The sequence below is a fragment of the Scyliorhinus torazame genome, chromosome 2 (genome assembly GCF_047496885.1).
Source record: "Scyliorhinus torazame isolate Kashiwa2021f chromosome 2, sScyTor2.1, whole genome shotgun sequence".
In the NCBI taxonomy this organism is placed as follows: Eukaryota; Metazoa; Chordata; class Chondrichthyes; order Carcharhiniformes; family Scyliorhinidae; genus Scyliorhinus; species Scyliorhinus torazame.
This window is the reverse complement of record NC_092708.1, coordinates 260,876,830-260,897,155: the sequence shown is the minus strand read 5'-3', so window position 1 is coordinate 260,897,155 and position 20,326 is coordinate 260,876,830. Positions and strand designations below refer to the sequence as shown.

Genomic DNA, 20,326 nt, shown 5'->3' with positions numbered 1-20,326 from the left:
AGGCGGTAAGGATGAATGTACTGCCAAGGCTCCTGTTTATTTTTCAGGCCCTCCCGATCTTTCTCCCTCGGGCCTTCTTCCAGAGGGTGGAGGCACTGATCTTGGAGTTTATTTGGGCAGGGAAAGTTCCGAGGGTGAAGAGGACTCTGCTGCAGAGGCAGAGGCAGAAAGGGTGGGGTAGGCACTCCCAAGCCTGTGCATTATTACTGAGCGGCAAATGTGGGGAAGGTGGGACTTCCGGTGACGGCGGGCGGGAGGCAGCCGCACATTGGAGGGCTCCCGTTCGTGAACGGCATTTTCGGGGAGTAACGCCCGGTCCTAGGGCCAGCTACGGCAGTAAAAGTCGGGAGATAGCGCAAGGAGAAGAAGGATGTCGAAAAACACCAAAGAAACGGCCAGGAAAAAAGCGGCTGAAAGTCCGTTGGAGAGGGGAAAGGTCACCGCGGGGTCAACAAAGAAAATGGAGGCTGGAGCACCAGGGGAGGCCGCAGTGCTTACGGCTGAAGAACTAACTATGGTGATGGCTGCGGAATTCCAAAAGCAGTTGGCGCAGATTGAGAAATGTATGGCGATGGTGAGGAAGGAGATTAGGGAGGTTTTGAATGTGCTGGTGGAGGAGGCGGTTTCCCCGGTGAAGATGGCGGTGTCGAGCGCAGTGGCGGAGGTGCGAGAGCAAGGGGAGGCGCTGAAGGAAGTGGAGGAGACGGTATTGCAGCACGGTGATCAACTTGCCTCGATGGGGAAGGAGATGCGGAAGGTGATGGACACGAACAAGAATCTGCGACGAAAAATGGAAGATCTGGAAAACAGATCCAGGCGACAGAATTTGAGGGTCGTGGGGCTGCCCGAAGGAGTTGAAGGACCGAAGCCGACTGAGTATTTTGCCGCGATGCTGGCAAAACTACTGGGGGAGGGGGAGGACCCCTCCCGATATGAACTGGATCGGGCTCATCGGTCGTGGAGGCCTGTACCAAAGGCGAGTGAGCAGCCAAGGGCAGTGACTCTGTGCTTCCGTAAGTACAGGGTGAAGGAGAAGGTCCTGAGCTGGGCCAAGCAGAAGCGGGTGGTGCAGTGGGCTGGAGCTGGTATATGTGTATACCAGGACTTTACGGTGGAGCTGGCGAGGAGGCGGGCTGCCTTCAACCGGGTGAAGAGGGCACTGTACATTGGCAAGGTGCAGTGCGGCATTGTATATCCAGCGATGCTGAGGGTGACTTACAAGCTCAGGGACTTTTATTTTGGAACGGCGGAAGCAGCGGAGGGGTTTGCGAAGGCAGAAGGACTGTGGCAGAACTGACAAATTGAGGAATGGTCATGTGCCGATGTAACCTCATGACTGTATTTTCTTCTTTTTTTTGTATCACTGCGCGCGGGTGTAGAGACTAAAGGAGCCAATGTTGCATATATTTGGACAAGGGAAGGGACGGGACTTTCACTCGAAAGGATATGCGGGGTTTGTGTGCGAAAAGGGGATTTTTGGGCTTCCCTAGGGCCAGGCAAGGGGGAAAGGGACCCGGGCGGGGGCCTCCACGCTGGCCGGTTTAAGCCGGCCAGTGAACGTGAGTGAGGTGGGGGGAGGGGCTGCGGCAATCGGAGCCTGACAGAACAGGGTCCGAGTGGTCTAGCCGGGGTAGAAAGTTGGGGGGAAGGAACCGAGGTTGGGGGAGGGAACCGAGGTTGGGAGGAGGAGTTTTACAAGAGGCAGTGGACGGGAGGAGCTGGAGACTTGGGGGGGGGGGGGTACAACTTTGGGGTATCATGTACGGTACTCTCTTAGAGGCTGGATGGCGTTGGTTGGGGGGGGGGGGAGCTGTGTAGATTAAGGGTGACTACGGGTAATCCCTGATTCCTTTTTGTCATTTGTTTATGTAAACATGCGGGTTGAGGTTTGGGGGTTGGTGGGCAGATGGGATCGTTGTTATTATGGGGATTGACATATCTTGTTGATTATTGTTTATTGTTGATGGGTGTAAATGTGGGAGAAAACGTGAAAAAGGAGAATAAAATTTTTTTTTTTACATGTGGGGAAGGTGAGGTGATGGTGGGGGCGGAGGGGAGTGGGTCAAGTTGGCAGAGGACTTGGCTCTGGGGAAGTACATGGGGAACCTGCTGGTGCAATCGACGAGCAGGGCATGGAATAAGTTGAGGAGGCATTTTAAGTTGGAAAGTATATCGATGCAGACACCATTGTGTGGGAACCACAGGTTTAAGCCAGGAGAAATGTGGTATGTGTGGGAAGTGGAGGGAGGCGGGGCTGGAGTGGGTTAGGGATATGTTCTCAGAGGGGATGTTTATGGGGCTGGATGAGTTGTAGGAGAGGCTCGAGCTGCCGAGGGGCAGTGAGTTTAGCTATATGTAGGTGCGGGACTTTGCACAAAAGGAGTGGAGAATGTTCCCCAAGCTACCGGAGTACAAGCTGTTGGAGAAACTGCTGCTTCCTGATGACTTGGGGGTTGATAGCATTGGAGATATATATACGGGTGGTTGGGGGAGCAGGGCGAGCCACAGGTGGTGAGGAACAAGAGTAAATGGGAAGAGAAGCTGGGGAGGGAAATTGGTTGGGGGCCGTGGTGTGAGGCGATGGGGCGGGTAAACTCAACCTCCCCTGTTCGAGGATGAGCTTGATTCAGTTCAAGGTAAACATGACTCGGGCGAGGATTCTTCCAGGGGTTGGCCGACGGGTGTGAGAAGTGTGGGCAGGAGCCGGCGAATCATGCTCACATGTTCTGGGGCTGTGAGAAGCTGGATAGCTTTTGGGAGGCTGCTATTTTAACCAACCAGAATTAGCTTTCAATATCTGGGTGGCCCATGACTGGGCCTTACTCCATAAACTTAGTCTGGTGGATGGAGTGAAGGCCGATTTGAAAAGGTGGGATCCCCCGCTCTGACCTAAAGTGGAAGGGTACAGACGGTGAAGATGAATACTTTACCAAGGTTTTTGTTTTTATTCCAATGCCACCCAGTCTTTCTTCCCAAGGCTGTATTTTGCTGGGCAAATAATTGATTTCTACGTTTGTTTGAGCTGGTAAGACTCCTTGGGTTCGTATGACGCTTTTGCAAAGGGATAGGCAGTCGGGGTGGTTGGCACTACCTAATCTATTGTGCTACCCATGGGCGGCAAATATCGATAAGGTGCAGAGATGGTGCAAGGATCCAGACTCCATCAGGGGGCAGATGGAGGAGGTGTCGTGCAAAGGGTCGAGTTTGAGGGCATTGGTTATTGCACCAGTCCCATTTCCCCCCGCTATATTCTAGTCGAGCCCGATGCTGATAGCCACTTTGAAAATTTGGAATCACATTAGGCAGCATTTTAAACTGGGTTCCATGTCACTGCTGGCCCCGATGCAGGAACCATGGGCTGGATTTTCCATTCCTCCTGAGGCTAAGTGTTGACGTTGGGGAAGGATTAGTCGACTTCTACAACAGCAAAGCTGGCGCCACATCTGAACCAATTCATTGACGTTAAGGGGCTAGCACCGGCACCACGTGGAACACGATCGATTCCAATCAGAAAAAGTGCCAGATTTGCCAGGTTCGTGATTGACACTCGGGGGGCTGATAAGCTGCAGCCGCATATGCACATTTCACTCCCCAGCTGTTGGGGTGCGGAGTTTGGTCCCTCTGTTTTGACAAAGGTATTGTTTTCTTTATGGGGGTGAGGGGGGTGGGAGACTGGGTGATTTGGTGAGTGTTGTATTGTCGTTTGTGTTATAATGAAAGTGTAATTTGGGGGTCTGATGGGAGTCTGAAGTGAGGGGAGGGGAGTCTGATTGGGGGGGTCTCTGGAGTCTCTGTTGGGGTCTCTGTTGAGGGTCTGATGGGGGTTGGGGGTCTCTGATGGGGGGGGTCTCTGATGGGGGGTATCTGATGGGGGTCTCTGTTTGGAGTCTGTTGGGGGTCTAGGTTGAGGGTCTGATGGGGGTGGGGGGTCTCTGATGGGGGGTATCTGATGGGGGTCTCTGTTTGGAGTCTGTTGGGGGTCTAGGTTGAGGGTCTGGTGGGGGTGGGGGTCTCTGATGGGGGGGTCTCTGATGGGGGGTCTCTGTTTGGAGTCTGTTGGGGGTCTACGTTGACGGTCTGATGGGGTCGCTCTGTTGGGGTTTGATGGGGGATCTGATTTGGGGAGCTGGGAGTCAGAATTTGCATTGTTGGGGGGGGGGCCTATCCAATGGCCCTATCCCTTGACCCATGCGCATCCAGTACGCCAGGGTCACACTTGAAAACATCTGCACAAATCCACACCCTTGTGAATCCTGGCTGAGAGACCTGGAACAAAACAGTGGCCTGGAGAATCCAGATTCGACTTCCAGTTGCGGCTATGCAGAGCTAAATCGCACGTTCGGCAGCTCCTGCTTGGAACGGACTTTTGGGCTCTTTTCAGGGCCCACAATGGCATTCTTTCGACATTTCCCGGTGTGGGAAGAAGACTGCAACATTCCCCTGACAGTGTATGGCTTGGACCAGGAGCGGGGCGACTAAAAAAGTGGTGGTGAAGTCAAAGGAAGTGCGAGGGAAGAGCAAGATGGCGGCGGGTGGGGACCAGGTAGCGTGGATGCAGTGGGCGCAGGAGCAGCAGGAGGTTATCCAACGTTGCTTCAGGGCGCTCAAAGCGGACCTGCTGGAGCCGATGAAGGCTTCTATTGATAAGCTGCTGGAGACCCAGACGGCCCAGGGGGTGGCGATCCGCGAGGTCCGACAAAAGATCTCTGATAACGAGGACGAGATCTTGGGCCTAGCGGTAAAGGTGGAGGCGCATGAGGCGCTGCACAAGAAATGGCAGGAACGGTTCGAGGCGATGGAGAATCGGTCGAGGCGGAAGAATCTGCGGATCCTGGGCCTCCCGGAGGGGCTGTAGGGGTCGGACATGGGGGCCTATGTGGCCACCATGTTAAACTCGCTGATGGGAGCGGGGTCCTTCCAGGAGCCCCTGGAGCTGGAAGGGGCCCATAGAGTGCTGGCGAGGAGGCCCAAGGCTAACGAGCCGCCACGGCAGTGCTGGTGCGGTTTCATTGGTTCGCTGATCAGGAGTGCGTGCTCAGATCGGCCAAGAAAGAGAGGAGCAGCAGGTGGGAGAACGCAGAGGTTCGAATATATCAGGACTGGAGCGCGGAGGTGGCGAAGAAGAGGGCTGGGTACAACTGGGCGAAGGCGGTGCTGCACAGGAAGGGGGTTAAGCTTGGCATGCTGCAGCCGGCGCGACTGTGGGTCACCTACAAGGACCGACACCATTATTTTGAGTCCCCGGAGGAGGCGTGGGCCTTTGTTCAGGCCGAGAAGCTGGACACAAACTGAGGGTCGGGATGGGTGGTCGGGGACTGCTGTTGGTGTGTTACATTTTGAGGGGGGGTTCTTTGCTCTTGTTTCTTTTTGATTCGGTCTGGGTGGTTAGGGTGGGTAGGGTACTGTTTTGGTTGGGTTTGTCGGGTGGGCTCTTGGAGGGGGGGGCAAGTAAATGGAGTAGGGGTGGATGGCCGGCAGGGGGGATGGGACCCCGTGGGGGAGGGTGAGGCCCGAGTCGGGGGTGAGGGGACTGGGCCTGTAAAAGGAGCTGCATCAGAGGGGGCGGGGCCAGGCAGGTGGAAAGCGCGGGCTTTTTCCCGTGAAGGCTGGAGGGGGCGGGGCCGGGGTGGGGAAGCAAGGGTTGTTTCCCGCGCTTGGGATGGAAGGGGGAGGCGGAGAGCCTGCTGATGGGAAATGGAGGAGGAGGGGGATGTCCCACAACGGGAGGAGTCGAAGGAGAGGCGGGAGTGGCCGGGGTCAGCAGGAGTCAGCTGACTTGCGGGAGTGCAATTTGGGGAGCAAAGCAGCTAGGAGGGGTCCTAGCTGGGGGGTTTGGGAGGTGGGGTGGGTAGGTGGGGGGAACCGGGTTGCTGCTGGTATGGTCAAGGGGGAGCTGGAGCGAGTAGAGGGGGTTGGGACGGGGGTCTGCCGCCATGGGGAACGGGCCGGGCGTGGGGTGCGGGCGCGTGGCTGGCCGAGGAAGGGTTATGGCTAGTCGGCGGGGGAGGGGGGCGAGTAGCCCCCTGATCTGGCTGATAATCTGGAATGTAAGGGGACTGAACGGGCTGGTCAAGCGGGCCCGGGTGTTCGCGCACCTGAAGGGGCTGAAAGCGGATGTGGTCATGCTCCAGGAGACACACTTGAAGGTGGCAGACCAGGTAAGATTGAGGAAGGGATGGGTAGGTCAGGTGTTTCATTCGGGCTGGATGCCAAAAATCGGGGGGGTGGCGATCTTGGTGGGAAAGAGGGTGTCGTTCGAGGTGTCGAGCATTGTGACAGACAATGGCAGCAGGTATGTAATGGTAAGTGGTAAGCTGCAAGGGGAGAGGGTGGTGCTGGTCAACGTGCACGCCCCGAACTGGGACGATGCGGGTTTTATGAGGCGCATGTTGGGTCGGATCCCGGACTTGGAAGTGCGGGGCCTGATAATGGGGGGGGACTTTAACACGGTGTTGGATCCAGCACTGGACCGCTCCAGGTCTAGGACGGGTAGGAAGCCGGCGGCGGCTAAAGTGCTGAGGGGGTTTATGGACCTGATGGGAGGGGTGGACCCTTGGAGATTTGCAAGGCCGGGGGCGAGGGAATTTTCATTCTTCTCGCATGTTAATAAGGCCTATTCCCGGATCGACTTTTTTATTATGAGCAGGGCGCTGATAGCGAGAGTAGAGAATACCGAGTACTCGGCGATAGCCATTTCGGATCACGCCCCGCATTGGGTAGACCTAGAGCTGGGGGAGGAGAGGGACCAGCGCCTGTTGTGGCGCTTGGAGGTGGGGCTGTTGGCGGACGAGGAGGTGAGTGAGCGGGTCCGAGGAAGCATAGAGAGATACCTGGAGGCCAACGATAACGGGGAGGTCCGAGTGCGGTGGTCTGGGAGGCGCTGAAGGCGGTGGTTAGGGGAGAGCTGATCTCCATTAGGGCCCACAAGGAGAGTAGAGAGCAGAGGGAGAGGCTGGTGGGGGAGATGGTGAGGGTAGACAGGAGGTATGCGGAGGTTCCTGAGGAGGGACTGTTGAGGGAGAGGCGTAGCCTCCAGGCCGAATTCGACCTGTCGACCACCAGGAAGGCGGAGGCGCAGTGGAGGAAGGCCCAGTGGGCGATTTATGAATATGGGGAAAAGGCAAGTCGGATGCTAGCGCATCAGCTTCGGAAGTGGGACGCAGCTAGGGAGATCGGGGGAGTTAAGGATAGGGGAGGGAATGTGGTGCGGAGTGGGGTTGGCATCAAAGGGGTCTTCAGGGACTTTTATGAGGAACTGTATCGGTCCGAGCCCCCACTGGAGGAGGGAGGGATGGGCCGCTTTCTGGACCAATTGAGGTTCCCGAAGGTGGAGGGACTGGTGGCGAGATTAGGGGCCCCGATTGGGCTGGAGGAGCTGGCCAAAGGGATAGGGAGCATGCAGGCGTGGAAGGCACCAGGGCCAGATGGTTCCCCGGTCGAATTGTACAAAAAATATGTAGACCTGTTGGGCCCGTTGCTGGTTAGGACCTTCAATGAGGCAAGGGAGGGGGGGCTTTGCCCCCGACGATGTCCCGGGCACTGATCTCCTTGATCCTGAAGCGGGACAAGGATCCCCTGAAATGTGGGTCTTACAGGCCGATTTTGTTGTTAAATGTAGATGCCAAGGTGCTGGCGAAGGTCTTAGCCATGAGAATTGAGGACTGGGTGCCGCAGGTGATCCACGAAGACCAGACAGGGTTCGTGAAGGGGATGCAGTTGAACGCGAATGTGCGGAGGCTCCTGAACGTTATTATGATGCCGGTAAGGGAGGGGGAGGTGGAAATAGTGGTGGCGATTGACGCTGAGAAGGCTTTTGATAGGGTAGAGTGGGGGTACTTGTGGGAGGTGCTGAAGAGGTTTGGGTTTGGAGAGGGGTTTGTCAGGTGGGTTAGGCTGTTGTACGAGGTCCCGATTGCGAGTGTGGCCACGAAAAGAGGAGGTCTGAGTACTTTCGGTTGCATCGAGGGACGAGGCACGTGTGTCCCCTGTCCCCCCTGCTCTTCGCACTGACGATTGAACCCCTGGCTATGGCACTGAGGGAGTCGAGGAACTGGAGGGGGTTGGTGCGGGGTGGGGAGGAGCATCGGGTGTCGCTCTATGCGGACGACATGTTGCTTTATGTGGCGGACCCGGTGGGGGGAATGCCGGAGGTAATGAGGATCCTCAGGGAGTTCGGGGATTTCTCACGGTGCAAGCTCAACATGGGGAAGAGCGAGTTGTTCGTGTTTCACCCAGGGGGCCAGGAGGGGGATTGGCAAGCTCCCACTAAAAAGGGCGGAGAGGAGCTTCAGGTATTTGGGGGTCCAGGTGGCCAGGAGCTGGGGGGCCCTGCATAGACTTAATTTCACGAGGCTAGTGGAGCAAATGGAGGAGGAGTTTAAGAGGTGGGACGCGTTGCCGCTGTCCCTGGCGGGTCGGGCGCAGTCAGTTACGATGACGGTGCTCCCAAGGTTTTTGTTCCTGTTCCAGTGCCTCCCCATTCTTATCCCGAAGGCCTTCTTTAGGCGGGTCAACAGGAACATAACGGGGTTTGTGTGGGCGCGAGGAACTCCGAGGGTGAGAAGGGTATTCCTGGAGCGGAGTAAGGATGGGGGTGTGCTGGCATGCCCAACCTCTGTGGGTACTACTGGGCCGCCAATGTGGCGATAGTGCGCAAGTGGGTGATGGAGGGGGCTGCATGGAAGAGGCTGGAGACGGCGTCTTGTGAGGGTACGAGTCTGGAGGCGCTGGCAACGGCACCGCTGCCACTCCCTCCAATGAGGTATACCACTAGCCCGGTGGTGGTGGCTACCCTCAAAATCTGGGGGCAGTGGAGGCAGCACAGGGCGGAAGTGTGGGCCTCGGTGTGGACCCCAATACGGGGGGACCACCGGTTTGTCCCAGGGAGAATAGATGGAGGGTTTTTGGGGTGGCACAGGTTGGGGGGCCTGTTTGTGGATGGGAAGTTCGCGAGCCTGGGTGAGCTGGAGGAGAAGTATGGGCTCCCCCCGGGGAACACCTTTAGGTATCTACAGGTAAGGGCGTTTGCCAGGCGGCAAGTGGTGGAATTCCCGCTGCTGCTGCCACGCACGGTACAGGACAGGGTGCTCTCGGGGGGGTAGGTTGGAGAGGGGAAGATCTCGGCAACTTACCTGGTGATGCAGGAGGAGGAGTAGGCCTCGGTGGTGGAGTTGAAAGGTAAGTGGAAGGAGGAGTTGGGGGTGGAGATCGAGGAGGGGGCGTGGGCAGATGCCCTTGGGAGGGTGAACTCTTCCTCTTGGTGCGCGAGGCTCAGCCTCATACAGTTTAAGGTGCTGCACAGGGCACACATGACCGGAACAAGGATGAGCCGGTTTTTTGGGGGTGAGGAAAGGTATGTTAGGTGCTCAGGGAGCCCAGCAAACCACACCCATATGTTCTGGGCATTCCCAGCGCTGCAGGAGTTTTGGAAGGGCGTAGCAAGGATGTTGTCGAGGGTGGTAGGATCCAGGGTCAAACCGGGCTGGTGGCTCGCAATATTTGGGGTTGCAGGGGAGCCGGGAGAGCAGAAGGCGAAAGAGGCCGGTATTCTTGCCTTTGCGTCCCTGGTAGCCCGGTGAAGGATTCTTCTTCAGTGGAAGGATGCGAGGCCCCCAAGCGTGGAATCCTGGATCAACGACATGGCGGGGTTTATTAAATTGGAGAGGGTGAAATTTGCCTTAAGGGGCTCGGTGCAAGGGTTTTTCAGGCGGTGGCAACCGTTCTTGGACTTCCTGGCAGAACGGTAGACAATGGTCAGCAGCAGCAGCAACCGGGGGGGGGGTTCTACTTTAGTTTTGTTTGTCTACACTGGGGGATCTGTTGCTATGTGTTAATTCGGGGTGTTAATTTATTATTTATGTATAGGGGAGGGGGGCACGGGGGTTGTTTTATTTTGTTTGTATTTAATTCTATTGGGTTCCTTTTTCATTTTGTTGTTGATATTTTGTGAAAACTTCAATAAAAATTATTCTTAAAAAAAAAGAAGAATCCAGATTCGAGCCTATTAATCGGATGCAAATTGATGCAAATTATCCATTTGCATCTTCCCGCTGGCACGGGGCATGTAACTGGCTGCCACCGCCAGACGGGGGACAAGAGCATTGGAAAAGGCACCAATCCTGTCTTTTGACTGACATTCTATTATTTTGCCAGATCAGGAAACTCGCTACCGGCAGTGGACGGTGGAGAATCTTCCAGTCCCATACATCACTTTTATATATATTATAAGTTCCCTCTACACTGTCCCATCAAACTCATCCAGCTAGGTAGGGCATACATTATATATAGAATAAAGTTCCATCTACAATATTCCATCAAACACTCCAATGTAGATCCAGCACAAATTAGGTAGAATAAAGCGCATTGTGGGACAGTAATGCTCTCTGTACATTGTCCAATCAAACACTCCAAAGGTAGCTATAACACGGGATAGCACAGTATAAAGCTCCATTTACACTATTGGATCAAACTGCAACCCCTCCAGGTTTGGGTATTACATGTGTTTGATTTAGATAAGCTGGATACACTGTCCCATTAAACACCCTCTGGGTAACAAAGGTTAGATACAGAGGAAAGTTGTAGTTGGCTGGACAGCTAGTTTGTGATGCAGAGCAAGACCAACAGCCTGAGTTCAATTCCTGTACCGGCTTATTCATGAAGGCTCCATCTTCTCAACCTTACCCTCTGCCTGAGGTGTGGTAATCATCAGGTTAAATTGTTATGGGCCAGGGTTTAGAGAGATCCAAAATGTATCATGGAGTTCACCTGACCCACACTTTGAATAGATTATGGTTATGGGGAGCACACGGCCCTACTCTGCAGGTGGATGCAACAGAACTCTACAGAACTTTTAAATTAAAACACTTTATTTATGAAACCAGTTAACACTTTATAAACCCACAGTAAACATCTTAACAACTATCAACACCAATAAATCCCTCCAAAAATACAGTACTCTCTAAGTAACTCTTAATCATTCCTCGCAACATCCATAAGACAAAAGAACCCTCTTTCCAGAAAGACCTCAGGTTTAACTTCACTACTGAGAGCAGTTACCACTTTGAAATCACCAAATGAACATTCATAAGCTTACAGAGATTCATACACATCTTGCTGTGATTGCAGCTTTTCCAAATCTAAAACAAAACTAAACGCACCCTGTAGCAAACAGCCTAAAGCGAAAGTAAAAGCAGATAGACAGCCCAGCTCCACCCACACTCTGACATCGCTAATAAACACCCATTTCTTAAAGGTACATCCACTACAGATATTTTTATAAACACCCATTTCTTAAAGGTATTCTCACATGACAAAATCACTACCTCTCCCCCTCAAGGGGAAAGCAGCCTATGGTCATTTGGAACTACGGCAACTTTATTTACTTTGCCTAACAATGGTTAGATACAGAGGAAAGCTGTGTCCACACTCATGCAAAAACATGCCCCAACCTCAGAAGAGCATAGTATCACCTGTTTGCTGGCCCATTGTAACATATTCCCACACTAGCAATTTGGCCAGTGATCGGGATAATTAGTTGTGCAAAGTTTGCTCCTTACTTGATCAGTTTCTTTCAGCAGAGGACAGATTTCCCTTGTTTCATCCACCAGACACATTTCCTTGATGGCATATCCACTGACACAATATGCATCAAACCCCGTGCCGATCAATAATGAGCAGAGCAGGTTGCTGAAATCAAAGCAGTTTCCTCTCTGACGTTTCAGAACAGTGGTTGGGGAAAACAAATAATCTGGCTGTCAGAGGAAACAAGAAAATAAATATTCAGCATTTATCTAAAAAGTTAAAATTTAAAACATTCAAACTCGAAGTCAAGCCATGTGTAATACCAAAGAACTGGCATAAACGCATTCAGCAAAATAAATACCAAACTCAGAACAAGCTTGGCACAATGTGCATTTTTCCCTTTTGATTCTAAATAAGTGTTGCAAATTTATGGGCTATTACTGCAATAATTTAACATAACTATTAGCCACATTGGCCATGCTTTTGGCATCTCTGAGTTAGAAAGAAAGTACTTTACGTAGTGTCTTTCACAACCTCAGGATGTCCCAAAGTGCTGAGCATTCAATTAAATTAAAAAGTGTTGAACCATGGACTGTCTTGTGCTCTGTCCTTATGGCCATGAGGAAGGGGGCAATGACTGCCCTGTTCAACTACGTACAGACAGAGCAGACATTCAGTCCATCAATCTAGTCTGAGAACTGGCCCCAGAGGTTAACGGGTCCACTTGTTACCTCATCATCCATGTTTAAATGACTTCACAAGTATCTGGAAGTCAATAGAGAGCAATATATCTGTATGATCATAATGAAATTCTGGAATCATTCAGCAGAAAATACTTTTTTAGAATTTACATTTTTAAAAATGGCTGGATCAATTTCCTCTAGAGACTCGAGTGGTATATTTGCCAGCCAGTGTAAAACTGAGCGAATAAGTTACCAGGTCCAATCTTCAGTCAGTCTTGAGTAACATAATCTGGATGCAAGGGTGCTGCAATTGGTTTCCGTACTCAAGAAAGGGAACAAATCAGCCCTCTGACTGCTGTCCAGTGACTTTGGCTGGAAGAGATGGAATCAGCTGAAGACAGTGCTTGGCTGCATTGCCTTACACAATCAAATAGTTTGCCATAACTCACTCCTAAGGATCATTTTGAATACTTGTTACTTGGCTTTAGTGTTGGAGAGTAATTTGTCTCCTTGCATCCATTTCCTGTGCAATGAAAAAGAATGGGAGGAATTGGAAAACATCAGGCTATTTCTGACCTTATTTAGTATTACAGGTATGGTGAGCTGTGTCAGCTTGAATCAGTTGACAGCACCCTTGTCTTAGCCAGAAGACGGTGAGATCAAGCCCTCCTCCAGGATCTGGCAGTGTCCCAGGCGGACACAACGTACAGGACTAAGGAGATGCTGTGAGGTGGATGCTAAAGTTCCCACGCCCATATTTGAAGAAGCGCAGGCAGTTCTTCTTGTGTCCTGATTAATACTGATCAACTAGCTATTCAGCTTTGTGCTGATTGCAAAATTGGTGGGCAGTAACAGTCACTGCATTTCATTCATTCTGCATACATCGCTTTGAGGTGATTCTGAGAGATGGTCTCTTTCCTCTTGGCCTTATTTTTCTCTGAATCATAGAAGTATAGAAATGCACCACGAAATAGAAAGTGCATGTCAGAAAGGCAAGGTCACAGTGATCATGGGGGACTTCAATATGCAGGTGGACTGGGTAAATAATGCTGCCAGTGGACCCAAGGAAAGGGAATTCATTGAATGTTTACAGGAGGGCTTTTTGGAACAGCTTGTGATGGAGCCCACGAGGGAACAGGCCATTCTGGACTTAGTGTTATGTAATGACCCAGACTTGATTAAAGATCTTAAAGTAAGGGAGCACTTAGGAGGCAGTGATCATAATATGGTCGAATTCAATCTCCAATTTGAAAGAAAGAAGGTAGAATCAGATGTAACAGTGTTACAGTTAAATAAAGGTAACTACAGGGGCATGAGGGAAGAACTGGCGAAAATCAACTGGGAGTAGAGCCTATTGGGAAAGACAGTAGAACAGCAATGGCATGAGTTTCTGGGAGTAATTGAGGACACAGTACAGAGGTTCATCCCAAAGAAAAGAAAGGTTATCAGAGGGGGGATTAGGCAGCCATGGCTGACAAAGGAAGTTAGGGAATGCATCAAAGCAAAAGAGAAAGCCTATAATGTGGCAAAGAGTAGTAGGAAGTCAGAAGATTGGGAAGACTACAAAAACAAACAGAGGATAACAAAGAGAGAAATAAGGAAAGAGAGGATCAAATTTGAAGGTAGGCTAGCCAGTAACATTAGGAATAATAGTAAAAGCTTCTTTAAATACATTAAAAACAAATGGGAGGCAACAGTTGACATTGGGCCGCTCCAAAATGACGCTGGTAATTTTGTGATGGGAGACAAGGAAATAGCTGAGGAACTGAATAGGTACTTTGCGTCAGTCTTCACAGTAGAAGACATGAGTAATATCCCAACAATTCCAGAGAGTCAGGGGGCAGAGTTGAATATGGTAGCCATCACAAAGGAGAAAGTGCTAGAGAAACTAAGAGGTCTAAAAATTGATAAATCCCCGGGCCCAGATGGGCTACATCCTAGAGTTCTAAAGGAGATAGCTGAAGAAATAGTGGAGGCGTTAGTTATGATCTTTCAAAAGTCACTGGAGTCAGGGAAAGTCCCAGAGGATTGGAAAATCGCTGTTGTAACCCCCCTGTTCAAGAAGGGAACAAGGAAAAAGATGGAAAATTATAGGCCAATTAGCCTAACCTCGGTTGTTGGCAAGATTCTAGAATCCATTGTTAAGGATGAGATTTTTAAATTCTTGGAAGTGCAGGGTCGGATTAGGACAAGTCAGCATGGATTTAGTAAGGGGAGGTCGTGCCTGACAAACCTGTTAGAGTTCTTTGAAGAGATAACAAATAGGTTAGACCAAGGAGAGCCAATGGATGTTATCTATCTTGACTTCCAAAAGGCCTTTGATAAGGTGCCTCACGGGAGACTGCTGAGTAAAATAAGGGCCCATGGTATTCGAGGCAAGGTGCTAACATGGATTGACGATTGGCTGTCAGGCAGAAGGCAGAGAGTTGGGATAAAAGGTTCTTTTTCGGAATGGCAACCGGTGACGAGTGGTGTCCCGCAGGGTTCAGTGTTGGGGCCACAGCTGTTCTCTTTATATATTAACGATCTAGATGACGGGACTGGGGGCATTCTGGCTAAGTTTGCCGATGATACAAAGATAGGTGGAGGGGCAGGTAGTATGGAGGAGGTGGGGAGGCTGCAGAAAGATTTAGACAGTTTAGGAGAGTGGTCCAAGAAATGGCTGATGAAATTCAACGTGGGCAAGTGCGAGGTCGTGCACTTTGGAAAAAAGAATAGAGGCATGGACTATTTTCTAAACGGTGACAAAATTCATAATGCTGAAGTGCAAAGGGACTTGGGAGTCCTAGTCCAGGATTCTCTAAAGGTAAACTTGCAGGTTGAGTCCGTAAATAAGAAAGCAAATGCAATGTTGTCATTCATCTCAAGAGGCTTGGAATATAAAAGCAGGGATGTACTTCTGAAGCTTTATAAAGCATTAGTTAGGCCCCATTTAGAATACTGTGAGCAATTTTGGGCCCCACACCTCAGGAAGGACATACTGGCACTGGAGCGGGTCCAGCGGAGATTCACACGGATGATCCCAGGAATGGTAGGCCTAAAATACGATGAACGTCTGAGGATCCTGGGATTATATTCATTGGAGTTTAGGAGGTTGAGGGGAGATCTAATAGAAACTTACAAGATAATGAATGGCTTAGATAGGGTGGATGTAGGGAAGTTGTTTCCATTAGCAGGGGAGACTAGGACCCGGGGGCACAGCCTTAGAATAAAAGGGAGTCACTTTAGAACAGAGATGAGGAGAAATTTCTTCAGCCAGAGAGTGGTGGGTCTGTGGAATTCATTGCCACAGAGGGCGGTGGAGGCCGGAACGTTGAGTGTCTTTAAGACAGAAGTTGATAAATTCTTGATTTCTCAAGGAATTAAGGGCTATGGAGAGAGAGCGGGTAAATGGAGTTGAAATCAGCCATGATTGAATGGTGGAGTGGACTCGATGGGCCGAATGGCCTTACTTCCACTCCTATGTCTTATGGTCTTATGGTCTTAAGTACATTTGTATGTCAGGAGTGTTAGTAGCCACAGCCAGCACACCCAATTCACGATGCTCCCACAGTTCGGGGGGAGTTCCAGGATTTTGCCCCAGCGACAGTGAACGAACAGCGATATATTTCCAAGTCAGGATGGTGAGTGACTTGGAGAGGAATTTCCAGATGGTGGGATTCCCAGGTATCTGCTCCCCTTGACCTTCTAGATGCAAGTGATCATGGGTTTGGAAGATGTGCACCAGGTGGAAATGTGGTGTCATAGAATCATAAAATTTACAGTTCAGAAGGAGGCCATTTGGGCCATCGAGTCTGCACCGGCCCTTGGAAAGAGCACCCTACTTAAGCCCATGCCTCCACCCCATCCCCATAACCCAATAACCCCACCTAGCCTTTTGGACACTAAGGGGCAATTTAGCATAGCCAATCAACCTAACATGTACATCTTTGGACAGTGGGAGGAAACCTTAGCACCCGGAGGAGGGGTTGGTGGGAGTTGAGTGGAGTGTTTGTTTGTTGATCGGGGGCAGGGTGAGGGGGTGGAGGAGGAGTCACAGGGGGAGGGACAGAGTGCCAATGTTTCTTTGTGATGTATTGGTTTAAGGGGGGTGTCAGGTCCACCTTGGGTGGGCTTGGAGCCGATGCGAGTTGGGGCCTTGTCGGACATCCTTGCGGATGGAATATGGCTGATCATTTTATTGATAGGGCCCAGAGGCCACCAATCAGACTGGCTACATGGAACATGAGGGGGTTAAATGAGCCATTTAAAAGATCCTGGCTGTTTGCCCATCTCAAGAGTTTGAAGGCAGATGTGATTTTCTTGCAGGATACTCATCTGAGACTTCAAGACCAGACAAGGCTGTGGAAGGGGTGGGTGGGGAAAGTGTTCTATTCGAGTTTTGACGCGAGGACAAGGGAGGCCGAGGTGCTGAGCAATCGTAGATGACCTTCTGTGACTAATACTTTGGTGGATTCAGGGGGAGATATGTGACAGCGAGTGGGATGTTGGCGGGTGCTCTGGCCGTCTTGGTGAACATATACATGTTGGGATGATACAGACTTTATCAAGAGGTTTTGTGAGGGCCACGAAGAATCCAGCATGAGTTTGAAGGATACAAAGTAATAACATTTATTTACAATAACATATATATATAACGCAACTTCCCTTGCTGCACACTCTCTCCTGCTGGTTCCAAACTGGCCAGCTTTATTTATACTTGGAGTTTACTAATGGTTTCTCCGCCCCCCTCATTGGGGAAGCTCATACTCCCACAGGATTGTGGGATTGTCATTAGTCCCCAGCCAATGGTAAGCAGGCAGGTTATAACACCCCTCCCCCCCCAAAGTCCAAGGAATCCACCAAAGACCCTGGCGAATGAGGGCGTCGGACTCATTTTGCCGCAGGCCGGACACCATTTGCACACGGCGCTGGATCAGGCGGCGTGTAACGAGACGGAGACCGGCGCTTCCGTGACGAACGGCGCAACGGTTGTACATCCACAGCCCGTGGACCCGAGGATTCCCCCTCTGATGCGTCCTGTGTCTCCATCTCGGAGTCAGGGTCTGCTGCCTCCGTCATGTCAGCGTCTCTATCTCCATTCGGTTCTGTAACGACCTGTGCCGGCTTCGATTGAGGCACCAGTGGAAGATTGTGAGGACTACCTTCCCTTGTCTCTGATCTCTGCGGCAGTAGAAATGAGCTCCGGGGGCGGGGAATCTTTTGAGGGAATAGGCTTCTGGACCGAACGTGGTCTACATGTTTGCGATGGAGACGACCCTGGCCTTGCACCTGGTAAGATATAGGGCCCGTTTGGCAAAAGATTACGCCAGGAACCCACTTTAGCAGAAGGTGCAATCGGGCCAGCGTAGTTGCCAGATTGGGGAGGAACTTCCCGTAATAGTCTACGAGACCGAGAAAAGAACAAAGATGCGAAGTGTCAGTCGGGGCGGGGGCCTTTTGAATTGCGCGCACCTTCTCTGCGACGGGGTGTAAACCTTCGCGGTCCACCCGATAACCTAGGTAGACTACTTCCTTAGCCTGAAATGCACACTTTGTGCAACGTAAACGGACTCCAGCCTCCGAAAAGCGTCTAAGGACAGCCTCCAGATTTTCCAAATGTTCCTGCTCCGACGGCCCTGTAATCAAAAACGTCATCTAAGTAGACAGCAACACGTGGTAAACCTCTCAAAATTCCCTCCATAACACGTTGAAAAATTGCGCAGGCAGAGGATACTCCAAAGGGCAAACATGTATATTCATACAGGCCCCGGTGTGTATTAATCGTTACATATGGTCGGGAGGCAAGGTCCAGCTCCAAGTGCAGGTAGGCGTGACTCATATCTAATTTTGTGAACGAGAGTCCACCTGCAAGCTTCGCGTAGAGATCCTCTATGCGAGGCATTGGATATCCGTCGAGTCGGGAAGCCGTATTCACTGTAAGTTTATAGTCGTCACACAAGCGCACTGTGGCATCTGGCTTCATTACAGGTACAATTGGTGCTGCCCAGTCAGCAAAACGGACGGGCCTGATAATACCCAAACTCTCCAAACGAGTGAGCTCCCCTTCTACCTTCTCGAGCAAGGCGTAAGGCACCAGGCGTGCCCGGAAATAGCGCGGCATGGCTCCTGGTTCGACTTGGATATGGGCTACGGCCCCTTTTATTTTCCCCAAACCAGGCTGGAATACATCTGGGTATCGTCCTAGCACCTCAGTCAACCCTCCAGAAACTGTTTGGAGGATGTGCTGCCATTGCAACCGCAAATGGCGCAACCAGTCCCGACCCAACAGGCTGGGCCCATGGCCGCGCACCACGATAAGTGGGAAACGCCACTCCTGGCGTCCATAAACAACAGGGATCATTGTAGTTCCTGCAATGTCCAGTGGTTCCCCCGTGTAGGTGGCCAACCTGGCCTGTGAGTCGGATAATGCAAAGGTCTGTCTACCCTGCTTGATGCGGTCGAATGTCCTCTGGGCGATCACAGAGACCGCTGCGCTGGTGTCCAACTCCATCTCAAGCGGGTGCCCATTGACCCGTACTGTCACCTTAATGGGGGCCACACGGGGAGCTGCCACACAATGCAGCTGCAGGCAGTCGTCCTCTGTCTCCACGTCCTCAAGAGTAGTCGCCGTAGGTTCATCCACATGGAAGGTACGACCTTTGGGCTGGTCCCAGTTTCGGTCGGAACGACGGCGCCTCTGACGCCCCCAGGACCGGCGTCTGCGACGGGGTCGGCGCCTACAAGTCTGACATGGACATGGCTCCTCATCCATTGGTTCTGGAGAAGGCTCCCTTCGGGGAGGAATGTCCGACGGCCACTGGCGTCGGTCCGGACGTCGCCTCGCCCAAGGTACCGCAGGAGTGCGGGGGGATGTTTTCGGATGGAAGGGGTTGCGCCCCAAGGCATGCACTTCCATTCCCTGTAGCTCCTGCACTCCTTGTTCTGCGCTCTCTCGGGACAATACTATTTGAATGGCCTGTTGAAAAGTCAATGGTGGCTCAGCTAACAACTTTCTCTGGGTGGCCGCATTGTTAATACCGCAAACCAAACGGTCGCGTAACATTTCTGACAAGGTCTCACCATAGTCACAGTACTCCGCAATCCTGCGTGGCCTGGATAGAAAATCACGGCGCAGCTGGGTATGTAAGGCTCCTAATCACCCCAAACGTATGCGGGCCGCAGGCGGTGATCAATATGACCACCTGGCACTCGTTTTCGGTGATATTGTTTGCCCGGAAATAGTAACGCATCAGTTGTGTGTACTGGTTCCAGGTTTCCAGCGCAGCATCAAAAACATCCAAACGTCCGTACAGAGGCATGGTATCATAGAAAACAACTTCCAACCTGTATCCAACAAAAATCCAGGGAGGTGGCTTCAGAAGTGTAGACAGCTATTCACTTTAACCCTCGTCGCCAGTTTTGTGAGAGCCACGAAGAATCCAGCATGAGTTTTAAGGATACAAAGTAAGAACATTTATTTACAATAACATATATATATAACAGCAGCAGCAACTTCCTGCTGGTTCCAAACTGGCCAGCTTTATTTATACTTGGAGTTTACTAATGGTTTCTCCGCCCCCCCTCATTGGGGAAGCTCATACTCCCACAGGATTGTGGGATTGTCATTAGTCCCCAGCCAATGGTAAGCAGGCAGGTTATAACAAGAGGGTTCTGGCGGCCATCCCCGACGTTGACTCACATCAGTTAATCATCGGGGGCGGGGGGGGAAACTTCAATTGTGTGTTCGATCCCAGGCTAGATAGGTCGTGCCCAAGTCCTTTGTGACATTGTGGATGGCGAAGGAGCTGCTAGTATTTATGGAGCAGATGGGGGGGTGGAAACATGGAGATTCAGACACCAGAGGGAGAAAGAGTTTTCCTTCATTTCACATGTACATCGTGTCTACTCCTGTACTGATTCATTTGTAGTGGGTAAGTCGCTACTCCCTGCGGTTGTGGGAGCGGAGTATTTAGCAATTGTAATATCTGACCACGCTGCACACTACGTGGATATGTGTTTGGAAATGGGCTGCGCTCATTTCATGGAGGTTGGATATGTTGTTGTTTGCAGACAAGGAGTTTGTGAGAAGATAGCTTCCGCTATTGGAACGAGTGTGGAGTTTAATAAGAATGAGGAGGTCT

At 51.5% G+C, this 20,326-nt stretch overlaps 1 protein-coding gene across 5 annotated transcripts in view; it reads right to left on the bottom strand.

Moving 5' to 3' along the window:
- The window catches only part of ccdc135 (coiled-coil domain containing 135), a 303,907-nt gene that overhangs the window by 165,005 nt on the left and 118,576 nt on the right, over window positions 1-20,326 (bottom strand). For all 5 annotated transcript variants that reach the window (XM_072486250.1, XM_072486255.1, XM_072486247.1 and 2 more), the window contains one exon: window positions 11,556-11,750. In XM_072486250.1, coding sequence (XP_072342351.1) covers window positions 11,556-11,750 — 195 coding nt within the window. The remainder of the gene's footprint in view (window positions 1-11,555; window positions 11,751-20,326) is intronic.